The 12,526-nt window shown below is 43.2% G+C and overlaps 2 protein-coding genes across 2 annotated transcripts; one reads left to right on the top strand and one right to left on the bottom strand.

Annotated features, from left to right (window-relative positions):
• The first annotated feature begins 1,150 nt into the window (after positions 1-1,150).
• LOC149077060 (facilitated trehalose transporter Tret1-like) lies at positions 1,151-5,289 on the top strand. The gene is made up of 2 exons (XM_089242330.1): positions 1,151-1,433; positions 3,937-5,289. Exons 1-2 carry the CDS (start codon positions 1,151-1,153, stop codon positions 5,094-5,096), a joined length of 1,443 nt encoding a protein of 480 aa, XP_089098456.1. The 3' UTR covers positions 5,097-5,289.
• A 689-nt stretch (positions 5,290-5,978) lies between these two features.
• LOC149077061 (uncharacterized) lies at positions 5,979-6,806 on the bottom strand. Its single transcript, XM_089242331.1, has one exon. It carries the CDS (start codon positions 6,804-6,806, stop codon positions 5,979-5,981), a length of 828 nt encoding a protein of 275 aa, XP_089098457.1.
• Between the last annotated feature and the right edge of the window lie 5,720 nt (positions 6,807-12,526).

The following is a 12,526-nucleotide window of genomic DNA, read 5'->3' on the forward strand; positions in this document are numbered from 1 at the left end:
ATGGACATTTCTAACAGTATGCACGTATTCAGAGCATTTCTAGCTTTATGCATGTATTCAGAGCATTTCTAGTGAATACCCACTTATTCAGAGCATTTCTGGGTATGATTAAATTCTGAGCATTTCTTGAGGGGGAGGGGATTATGCACGAATTATGAAATTTCTAGTGAGTATGTGCATGCAGTCAAAGCATTTTTAGCGGTATGTGCGCAGCATGAGCATTCCGAGGAGATGGGAAGACGTACTACGCAGATTTTTAGCGGTACGTACGTATTCGGAGCATCTCTAAAGATTCGCACGCATTCGGATTATTTCTAGAGTTCATAAGGATAGGGCTCTTTCAATTATAAATTAGGGAACGGGGGGGAAGGGGAATGGTTTTAAAAATTAAATTTAGTATCTCAGTACATACACCCCTGATAAAAAAGTTGATATCCGTTGTATACGAGATGCAATTACGGTTCAGTAGTATATATATATATAGTTGTAAATAAATTAACAATTTCATTATATAAAACAAGTGAGCTTTAACGAAATTTTTTTTGAACTTTCAATCCACTCTTCTAAAATAGATATTTTCCCAAAATGTTCGGCGGGTCACGAGTAAAAGGGCCGAGGGCACATTGGGTCAGCTGATCATACGTACCTGCGTTAAGGGTTCCGAGAGAGTTTTTAAGTTAGAAATACTGTTCTGAGAACAGAGCTTACGGCTTAGGACAGAGGCACACAAACTACTTAGCATGTAAGTAGCGTGCTTTCGTGCTGTGTATATTTCGCCCTTAGGGATTACTTTATATATATTTGCTGCTCTAAAGCGTTATGTTAATTAACCCGCTGTTTATACAGTACGTGCGTATGCTGCGTCATTGCTGGGATTTTTTTCTGTGTGCCATCAAAATGAACTTTCATGGAGTTATTTTAATCAAGGCCATGCTCTTCCTAATATGATACGTCATTGTGTGCGTATCAGATCGTTTCCGCCGCAAATTGATTTCATTATTTTCAAAATCTGACGGTGAATTTAATCAGATATGCCCGAGTCGAATAGACGGTCCGCTTGCATGTTTCGCGAAGAATTTGACTAATACTTCCTTCCGTCGTCTTGTCCGTTGATATTTAATGATTGAAAGGACCTGTGCTTTCGTTCAACATGAACTCTAGCTGCAATAAGGTGAAATCATGCATCAAGATGGAAGAAGTCGATATCATGTGCATAGATTCCGATGTCCAAGGGAAAAAAGTTCCGAAGCTGTATCTAGCTGTATTTTCGGCCCTGTTTTTCCCGCTCTCGATGGGCGTCACCGGTGCTTTTCCTGCTGTTGGCACCGACAACATGAAACGACGCGAAAGCCCGATACGACCCACTGCAGATCAGATCAGTTGGATTGGCAGTTTGATAGCCGTGGGCGCTCTTGTTGGTGGAACATTGGCAGGTAAGTTATATAAAAATCATCACTCGATTATTTCATTATAGCCCCACATTCTATGAACACAGTGTCGTTCGTATACGACCCTGTAACACAGTGTTTCTCAACCTTTCTGAACCAACCAACCTTTTTGAACCCAAGTAATGCACTGTTTTACAAAAGTCTGTGTCCTTTTTGGAGTTCCGACATTTTTTCTCGAATTTCTAGAAAAATACTGGACGAATCGTTTTCGAATTTCGGTCATATAATACCTTATATTCGTGTTCAACATTTTCAGTAAACATTTATTCACTTGTGAGTTTTGGAGATGACACAAACCTGGAGATGACACAAACCTGGAGACAATACAACCCTGTATTAGGGAAAGCTGCAAATGACTTGCAACTTCAGAAAAATATTGTATTAACTATAGCACGTATATTCGCGAAAATATTAAGGTTTTCTATAAAAATACGAATACTAAAAATACTACGAAAGCAATTGACGTATTTTGCTGTATTGAAGGCCCCAATTTCCTTTAATGAAATATTTTGCTCTAATCATAATGAACGTGCTCTCCGTGGAACATACGGTTGATTACTGTGATTTGCAGTAGTCTTTTTTTTTTTCTTTTTCATTCCCCAAAAATTTTGGTAATGCAAATTTGCCTTTAATTACATTTTTGGCAACAATTGACAATATCCGATATTTTCTCCATAAAATATGTTTACCCATATAAGAATGTTACTAATTGAAACAATTACTAATTCAACAACTGAATACTTTTTTTTATCCAATTAGAATCGAGTAATCAAATCTGTCTACAGACTACCTCTGGTCTGCGACCATATTGCAGATTGAGAAACACTGCTGTAACATACTTTGTGCCATTTACCTGAATGATAAGTGGCCTGTTGAAAATAAATGAAAGTGCACATATTGAGGAACCGGATACGCTTCTTTTTAGATCTTAGAGAGATATCAAAGCGTTCTCGAAAGACGAGGGTATGCGGAAATTTTATTAAATGTATGGTCCGGTCGAATAACGGTCTATGTGGTTTTTTTTTCAACCTTTAGAGGAGTCACAATAAAAGTAATCGAGTCATCGCTAAATTAGGAAAACACCTTCTCTGCCTGGAAGTACGATAAACAGTTAGTTATTCCGTCATATTCCTATGTGGGAAGGTAAATTAAAGAAAACAATGAATGCAACGGTGGCATAGACCGTTTGTTCCAATTATAGAACTCACGATTGCAGATATGTAAAGTGGCATAGCAATGATATTTGTTGGCTTCTGCAGGAACTCACTGAAACTACACCATGTTTCTGCTAACGGTGAATAAGTATTTCGAAAATGTTGGTATTTTATTTATTTTTCAAGACTGCTGCGCTATCTGTTACGAAACTTTTAACTAAATATGAAAGTCTGTCTGACAGAAAACTTAATGAAAAGGGAAGGAAAGCTTTTACGGCCGGATTTTAGTATCCACGCTTTTTCGGGCTGCTATGCCGTGTTTCAGACATTTTAGAAGCAGACGTCCACTGCGGTGGACATCACCAGCGCAAGTGGCAATAAGCAAGGAGACGAAACGACCTCCTTGGAAGATCGTGATCAACTGACGCTTCAGCTGAAAAATACGGAAGAATCAAACTCTTCGTTTTGACGTGGAACAAGTGACGTGTCGATGTTGGTGTGACGTGACGGCTTCTGATTGGGTGCGGATCAGAGTCTTAAAATTTGTATGAAGGATCGGAATTCGGAAGCGTTAGTTTCTAAACTGTCATGAGAGAGATTGTCAAAAACAAAAACAAAAACTTAATAGGAAGGAAGAAGGGGGTTGCATTTAAGCAAAACATGGCACCGAGCAGTACGAAAAACCAAGACAAAGGCGGTTAAGAAACTAACGCTTCTGAATTCGATCCCTAATACAAATTGGAAGAATGATCCCCATCCAATTAGAAACCAACACGTCATACCAACATCGACACGTCACAACGAATAGATTGATTCTTCCGCATCTTTAGCAGATCGTCATCATCACTGTCTTCCAGGAAGGTTTTTCCGTTTTTTTCGCTTGCCGCCACCTGCACTGATGATGTCCACCGCAGTACTGGCCGAAAAGTCTGCTTGAAAAAAATCTGAAACATGACATTTCAGCAGAAAAGTATGGATAGTATTAGAAAAGTTACAATTATCCGAAGCAAATTCAGCGATTGCGATGTATTTCTATCTCGTCTCGTTCCATTTTTGATCATTTTTTAAATGGGGACCCCGTCAAATTTGGGACACCCTGGACTACAACAACACTAATATTACTTGTTGTTTAATAAAATTTCCAGACACATGCATCCTTCTGGGACACTACGATAACTCTGAAAAATGTGAAGTGGGGATGTGTCCGGTCCTTCAATGTTTAATATATACATTAATTCGTGAGCGAGCGGATCTGATGAAAATGTTTCAATACAATCAACATTTAGATAAACTGGTTTTTCTTATTTGCTTGACCTTTTGATATTTTATTCCAGGTTATGTGACCGAAAGATTCGGAAGGAAAGGTGCCCTGATGTTTTATTCGCTACCTATGATGGTGGGGACACTCTTCATCGCCTACGCATCAGATGTCACACACATATATATCGGACGATTTCTCATAGGATTATCTGTAGGAGCCACGTGCACAGTCACTCCGGCCTACTTGGCAGAAATTGCGACGACGGATGTCCGCGGATTACTCGGAAGTTTGTTCGTAGTGACTTCCGGATGCGGTATGCTGATCGGCACGAGCTTCGGATTTTTCCTGACGTGGAGGTGGCAGGCAGCGGCATCTACAGTGAGTATGCTGTTGGGTTTGGCGACAATCAGTTTCATGCCCGAATCACCGCAGTGGCTGATATCAAACAACCAACGCGATCGTGCTATACGAACACTCAAGTTTCTGCATGGATCGGATTTCGATGCCGTATTGGAATACACGATCGTAAAAGAAAATCTGGCTTCGCAGCCGGAAAAAATCAAACCCAGAGAACTGTTGAAACCGGAGATGTATAAGCCCATGATCCTATCGATAGGGATCATCATATTCCAACAGTTATGTGGCACAAACGCATTAATGTTTTACGCCGTGGACGTTTTCAGGCAATTATCGGTTCCCATATCGCCATATGTAGCCACGATGCTTCTCTACGCGACCATGCTCGTGTCGACAATAGGCAGCGGGTACGTAATAGATAAATTAGGCAGAAAGATATTATTAGTTTCTTCAGGACTTGGGATGGCTGTCACCCTGCTCATCCTGGCGGGTTACATTTATGTGCAGTCCTGGAATGCTGCTCTGGCCAGTGAGTATTCGTCGATTCCTCTTATAGACGTTTTCGCCTTCATCACTTTTTTCGCTTTGGGGTGGGGGCATATCCCTTGGCTCATGATCTCCGAGATTTCTCCCAACAGGGCCCGTGGTCTCATAACTGGAGTCACTTCGGTGTTTTGTTGGTCATTCGTTTTTCTGGTGACGAAGTCGGTGGTATTTTTGGATTCGAACTTGGGTTCATATGGAACTTACTGCTTGTACGCCGCGTTCAGTGTGTTATCGTGCATTTTCACAGTAATGTTTCTGCCGGAAACGAAAGGGAAAAGATTCGAGGAAATTGAGAAATTTTTCCAGAAAAGGCGAAGTTTATCAAACTGAAGAAAGAAATAACAATTGAATTTTATTGAGCATAAGCAACACAAAGAAATGACATATTGGTATTTCTAAATAGTACCCAAGGGTTCAGATTATTCGTGTTGGGTTCTGTATGTCGACCTATGGCTGACATGGGTCCAATCTTCGATGGAATGGGAACGTTTATCCTCAAAGCAGTAGCCACATTGATGACGTATAGGAGGTGTTTCAAGAAAATAGTTCGAAAAGAATAAGATTTCTACGATTGACTCCAAAATTGTAATAAAATAAATATGAGTTCAAAAATTAAAATTGAACATGTGTTATAATCTGGTTTTGGTCCGAGTGTTACGAAACTTTGTGTAGAGCGGGAATTCTCAAAGTGGGACAATTTGAGTTTTTCTATGAAGACTTGGAAACTTCCAAACTCCCTTCATTTTTTCCCATCAGTTCAAATTTTAAACAATTTCTAGATGACTTTGTGGGGTTTGCCGTCAAGTAAATACCCGACAGATGGCAGCATGGATACTGGGAGAAGGAAGGAGAAAGTCTTTCTGTGAGGACACGATATATCTGTCGACACCACTAATCTACGAACGGTGAGTTGTTCGTCTTCAACCGTTGAGTTCGTCATGTGCCGTCGCATTTCTCTTTCTGTGTAATTAATATATAAATATGTTTTAATAAATAATAATATTCGTTCCCGTGCCGCCCACGCCTTAGTGGTGGCATACAGCTCGAGTGGATCGGGATTGTGATTTTGCGAGTTGCGACCTACCGGAACGCATGATACGTCACTGCCGGTATCGATCAAATATCGACGATTTGTAGTCTTGTCGTAAACGTGTAGCCTGTGACTTATGGAAAGCGGTAAGCTACCACCCACTGGCTGCTGAGTGGCAGCTGCTACTCGTTTCCCGACTTCGAGAAAGTGCAAGGATCTCTGCATTTGCGAGCTAAATTTCCGAAACGGGCATGATAATAACAGTGTCCGTCGTTCAGTTCCGATGCGAAATTTTGACGTGGCTGTTGCGCCGTATTGGAGCCCCTAGAAAATGAACGTCGGTCACGAGAGGTCGATCGTGAACGTCGAAATCTTAGATGATTAACCTGCTCTGTCAATTTGGAAACTTGTTTTTGTAAGTCCGCTATGAGAGGCGAAATCACGGCAACAGCATTTGAAGATTCGTTATCGTTCGCGAGAGAATACGTCACTCTTGGATCAACAGCAACTTCGTGGATTTTATCTGCCAGCGTGGCAAGCTGCGTCAACTCCTCGGTGGAGGCGGAAAGAATAGATTGAATGGTCGTAGGCAACCGCTGGAGCCATAAGTTCTTCAAAAAGTCGTCGTCAATTTTGCCCCTTGATAACTCTCGCATTTGACGGAGCAGAAATGACGGTTTGTTGTCGCCCAACTGTAGGTCCCCCAAAAGTTTACGTATTCGTGTGGCTTCCGAATCAGCAAATTCTGCGATTAATCTTCGTTTCAATGCCTCGTATTTATTTGTTTCCGGAGGTTGGAAAACGAAATCAGAAACGTGAGATAAAGTATCTGCGTCGATTGAGGCGATGAGCGCGGCATATTTAGTTTCGTCTCTCGTGATACCCGATAAAAGAAACGACGCCTCGACTTGGGAAAACCATAAAGCGATGTTCTGGCGCCAAAAAGGTGGCATTTTTAGGCCTATAAGATCGATTTGAGCAGCGGCACCCTCGGCGTTAGTGACATTCATATTGTTGATAGCGAAAGTACGATACAATATACACAATTTCGTAATAAAATGATATGTGCGAGGACCTCGACTTTATATAAAACGGAAATTTACAGTTCCTATATACATGGTTCTGACGGCTCTCCCGAAAAGGACGAAATTGGGACTTACGTGATTATCGCTGAGTGATCTTCAGAAGCGAAAGTATGCACGGCATGCGATTGTCGTAAATATCCAAGCTGTCGGCGAAAATCCTTGGACGAAGGTGACGCACGATGTGAGTTCCCGCGTGAATTGGCTTCACAAATTGTCCACAAGTCCTGGCCTCAATGCCATTTCCATTGATGTCGATGGTACGTGTTTCGAGTCCTAGGGTCACCACTAAGGCGTGGGCGGCACGGGAACGAATATTATTATTTATTAAAACATATTTATATATTAATTACACAGAAAGAGAAATGCGACGGCACATGACGAACTCAACGGTTGAAGACGAATTCCTCATTGCAGCTTCAGAAGCTTCTCCTACCTGGAACTTCAGCCGAAGTCTTATGCGACATTTCCGACGGAAGAGTCAGACCGTATATACCAAAGGACTTTCGACTACAAGTCTTCAAGGTAACTCATGGACTCTCGCATCCAGGAGTGAAAGCAACGCAACGACTCATCACTGAGCGCTTCGTCTGGCCGTCGGTCAAGAAAGACTGTAAAACATGGGTGACATCGTGCATACCATGTCAACGGACGAAAGTGCAACGTCACACGGTCAGCGACTCGGGAACATTCTTGCTACCGAACGCAAGATTCGACCACGTACACATCGATATCATCGGACCACTTCCACCAAGCCAAGGCAACCGATACGCAATAACGATGATTGACAGATTCACACGCTGGCCAGAAGTAGTGCCTGTTGCAGATATCTCGGCGGAAACCGTTGCAAGATCTTTTGTGTCAACTTGGGTTTCCCGATTCGGCGTACCTAGTAGAATCACCACCGACAGAGGTCGACAGTTCGAGGCACAGTTATTCCAAGAACTGGCGCAGCTGCTAGGAATACAAAAACTTCGAACGACATCATTTCATCCTCAAGGCAACGGCCTAGTCGAAAACTTCCATCGGCCACTAAAGGCAGCTCTAAAGTGCCAACTCACCGACCGATGGGTAGATGTCTTACCAATTGTTCTCCTTGGCCTCCGCTCAACCTATCGACCCGAACTCAAGGCCACATGTGCAGAACTGCTCTATGGTGCCACACTAAGGTTACCCGCGGAGTTCTTGGTTCCGAGTACCGAGCAGCCCACGGATCCACTAACATTCGCAGCACAACTAGCGAACACCATGCATAATATTGCGCCCGTTCCTACTGCTAACCACAATAAACTGAAGGTCTTCATTCATCCAGCACTTCAGACATCGACTCACGTGTTTGTGCGCAGAGATGCCGTGAAGCCTCCGCTCCAGTGCACTTATGATGGCCCGTTTCAAGTCATGCAGCGGACGCCCAAATACTTCGTGTTACGGATTAAAGATAAGCATGAAACTGTGTCCATAAACCGACTAAAGCCAGCATTTTTGCTGCAGGAAGATGTGCTACCACAAAACTTTCAGCCAGTGAAAACGACCACAGAACCTACCACTCGTAGTGGGAGAAAAGTCCGATTCCCTGATCGCTATAAATCGTGACTGAAGTCACTGGTGGGGGAGTACTGTGGGGTTTGCCGTCAAGTAAATACCCGACAGATGGCAGCATGGATACTGGGAGAAGGAAGGAGAAAGTCTTTCTGTGAGGACACGATATATCTGTCGACACCACTAATCTACGAACGGTGAGTTGTTCGTCTTCAACCGTTGAGTTCGTCATGTGCCGTCGCATTTCTCTTTCTGTGTAATTAATATATAAATATGTTTTAATAAATAATAATATTCGTTCCCGTGCCGCCCACGCCTTAACTTCTTTCTTTTGTTTTTCCCTTCCAGTGGGCCTTAGTCAAACCCTAAGGGTTCTTAATGTTTTCTGTTCCACGGACACCCTATGCCAAAAAATAAAGAAAAATGAAAGCCACGAACTCCTTCAAAAAATATTCTGTATATAGCAATGTAAAAACAAAGAGTGTCAGTTGTTTTCTCTTCCAAGCTCACAGACACCAAAAGTCTCTTCGAGGAACACTGATAGAGAGAAAGAAGCCGCCGCTTTTGACTAAGTAAATGTAGACAAAAATGGGGAGGGGGCAAAGGCCCCTTGATCTAAAATTTAAGAAGGCAAAGCAAAAACTGGAAGCAGTGATGTATAGAGGAAGAGCGGGATGTAAGGAAGGCAACCCGTACTGGGAATGGAATCCTAGTCGCGCGAAATCACGTGATATATGCTAGTGGTCAGCCGACAGCATCGCTCAACAGGCAATCGGTTGCTTTTTATCTGCGGTGCGGAATGTTTGCGATTAAAGACAAGCAACGTGGTTTTATTCGTTTTTTAGCGACATAGAGTCAGAATTCTCTCGCGAAGTTCATCGGTGAACGAAGGCAGTGTACGGTGAACATACATTGTTATTGACTCGTATGCAGAACTACTACACCACACACTAACTCTGGTCATATTCCAATATAGCTACCGAACGTGTTAGGTTAGTTAGCAGGTGCTATCTATCGGTGGTCACCTCAGACTTGTTACGTTAGGGAAAAGCACTTGTTATTTGTGTTCTTCCCTCGGGATCGAACTTTCTGCGGACCAGACGGCTACCTTGGTGGTAGAGCACAACACCACTGGGGCAGGATGTACAGAACTGAACTGGCACATACGTTTCCGAAAGGGACGGGAATCTGTGAGTGATGATACTTTACCTGGTCAAAGTTACATCGTCATCACGGACGCTTTGGTGAAAGATGTCGACTAGATAACCAACCCAAACAGACGACGCAGCTTAAGAAAGAAACAACAGCAAGATGGTGGAAATGGGTTTTGGTTCCGCTCATGTAAGCGGTCATTACAGAAACTTCACTACAAGAAAGTGAGTGAACACAGTGGAAACGTTTGTGCCGGTCCTGCACACGAATCAATGACGGTGCATGTTCACCCTACACCATCTTCGTCCAACGATGCACTTCTGAGAGAGAGAGAGAGAGAGAGAGAGAGAGAGAGAGAGAGAGCTCCAATATCTTCTACCACTGAAAAACGAATAACTCAACGTTATTACTTTACTCGCAAACAGTTCACAACGCAGATGAAATAACAATCGATTACCTGTTGGAAGATACTGTCGGCCGACCGCCGGCTCACATATCACGTGATTCTTTGCGAATACCTGGGCAAGTCCATTCCGCAGTACGGGTTGCCATCCTTAGATTCCGCTCTACCTCTACACAAACTTTTTCACCACACTCATACAAAAATAAACCAAATTACCTGTTCCGTTTTAATTTGATTCACCCTAAGGGTATGAACACAGTCTACGCGTTTCCGATTCTGGAAATCCGCGTTGTCTCTGATTGGTTAAAAACCTGGATTTCACCTTTTTTAACTTTCAGGTTTTGGATTATTAACGGGAAAAATTTCTTGGAGTTTCCAATTCCTGCCATCGGTGGTGATCGGACCAATCCGAACGGGGGAAACGCTTCGCACATTTGCATAGCTGTCTCACTAGTTGTTGCCGGTTCGCTTTGCGCGAACAGTCTTGGACAAGAAAATTCACCGGAAAGAAAATAAGGATTTCGCGCGAGTCGAAGTACTATTTGCACTAGATTGTGAGCGATAAATGATAGTGATTAAATGATTCACATAAAATGATTTTTGTAAATTTTCTTATGAATTTCAAATTTGGAACTTTGTTAAATTGAAAGAATCGTTCAACATCAATTAGCAGTTAAGAGAAAATATAAAAATATTCACCGCACAAGTTTTTTTTATTGGTTAAGGAAAACTTTATATACAGTAAAACTTCGGTTAACCATCACTTGCTTAACCGTCAGTTTCCGTCATCATCATCTAAAAAAAAAAATTCGGAAAAAACAGCTCCAGGTTTTAAGGTCCAAATAGATCGGATCACTGCTATGGTTTGTGCAAATGCCACCGGCAATCATAGATTACTCCTGCTTGTAATTGGTAAATCCAAAAACCACATGCTTTCAGAAATTTCAAAATGAACGCATTGCCTCTGTGGGGAATCGGTTAAAGCCGTCCGGATATTATATATATTTTTCCTTGTGGTTGGAAGAGAAGTCAAAGCCGTCTAGAGATGACACTCGGTGTTTTGGTTGAGGTGTCACATGTTGTCGCGTATGTGTATGTCCGTTCCATGCGTATGTAGCGATATCCAATGATAGCCTGGATAAATTGGCAGAAATGGCTGATGCCATACTTGCCGCCGCGGAAAGCTCCACTGCAATTCATGCGGTTTCAGCTGAAGCTTCGCAAATGCAGACCATTCTAATGGACATTTCTTCCCGTTTGCAGCGTCTCGAAACGCGTGCTCGATCCCAATCAAGAAATCGCCGAGGATCTCGTCAGCGTTCCAGCAGTCGTGACAGAAATTACCAGCACTGCTGGTACCACTGGCGTTTCAAAGAAAAAGCAACCAAATGTGTCCAGCCTTGCAGTTTCAACCAGCAGGGAAACTAGTTGGGCCGTCACTCGATACTCAGAGTGACGGCAAACTCGAGTGCTTCCGGCTATATCTGTCTGACCAGTCATCTTCCGTGCAGTTCCTCATAGACACTGGCGCTGATGTATCTGTACTGCCACTACGCAAAGAAGATTCCCGACGTCAGCCAGACAAGCTTCAGTTGTTTGCTGCAAACGGAACTGCCATACACACCTTCGGTCAACGACTGTTAAAACTAGACCTAGGACTTCGTCGTGCATTTCATTGGTCATTCATCGTTGCTGCCGTTTCACGTCCAATCATCGGATCTGACTTTCTGCGGCATTTCGGACTGCTTATAGATGTTCGGCGCGGTCAATTAATCGATCCACTCACTCAGCTTCGTTCACATTGCAAGATTGCTGGTGCGGACGTACCATCCCCAGCAGTGAAATGCATCCGGGACAATAGTGAATTTCATCGAATTCTCACCGAGTTCCCTGAACTGACAGAGACTGTAGCAACGTTTAATGCTGTTAAACATGACGTCCAACACTGCATTGAGACAAAAGGCCCGCCAGTTGCATCAAAACCTCGCAGGCTACCACCGGACAAGCTGCGTGCAGCCAAGTGGGAATTCGATCATCTAGTTGCCCAAGGAGTTTGCCGACCATCTCAAAGTTGCTGGGCAAGCCCACTGCACATGGTACCCAAGTGCAACGGCGATTGGAGACCATGCGGCGACTACAGGAGACTGAATGCTGCAACTATCCCTGACAGATATCCCGTTCCGCACATCCAGGACTGTCTCCAGGTGCTAGAGGGGAAACAAATATTCTCCACCCTAGATCTCGCAAAAGCTTTTCATCAAATCCCTGTGAGACAAGAGGATATTCCGAAAACAGCCGTAACAACACCATTCTGGCTGTTCGAATTTCTCTTCATGCCTTTCGGACTATCGAATGCAGCTGCAACATTCCAGAGGTTCATACATATGGTGTTGCAGGGTTTCACCTTTTGTGTACCGTATTTCGACGATGTTCTCGTGGCATCTACAAACGCTGAAGAGCACAAGGAACATTTGCGACAAGTATTCAAACGTTTTTCCGAATTCGGAGTTCGCCTCAATGCTGCTAAATGTGTTCTGGGGCAACCATCAGTTCG

Source organism: Pholcus phalangioides, unplaced genomic scaffold (assembly GCF_987345545.1).
Source record: "Pholcus phalangioides strain wild (caught in Gottingen) unplaced genomic scaffold, Ppha-v1.0 ptg000015l_1, whole genome shotgun sequence".
In the NCBI taxonomy this organism is placed as follows: domain Eukaryota; kingdom Metazoa; phylum Arthropoda; class Arachnida; order Araneae; family Pholcidae; genus Pholcus; species Pholcus phalangioides.

Coding starts and splice junctions, on each gene's coding strand:
- LOC149077060 (XM_089242330.1), top strand. CDS start 1,151: ATGAACTCTAGCTGCAATAAGGTGAAATCATGCATCAAGATGGAAGAA. Junction 1,434..3,936: donor TGTTGGTGGAACATTGGCAG/GTAAGTTATATA, acceptor ATTTTATTCCAG/GTTATGTGACCGAAAGATTC.
- LOC149077061 (XM_089242331.1), bottom strand. CDS start 6,806: ATGAATGTCACTAACGCCGAGGGTGCCGCTGCTCAAATCGATCTTATA.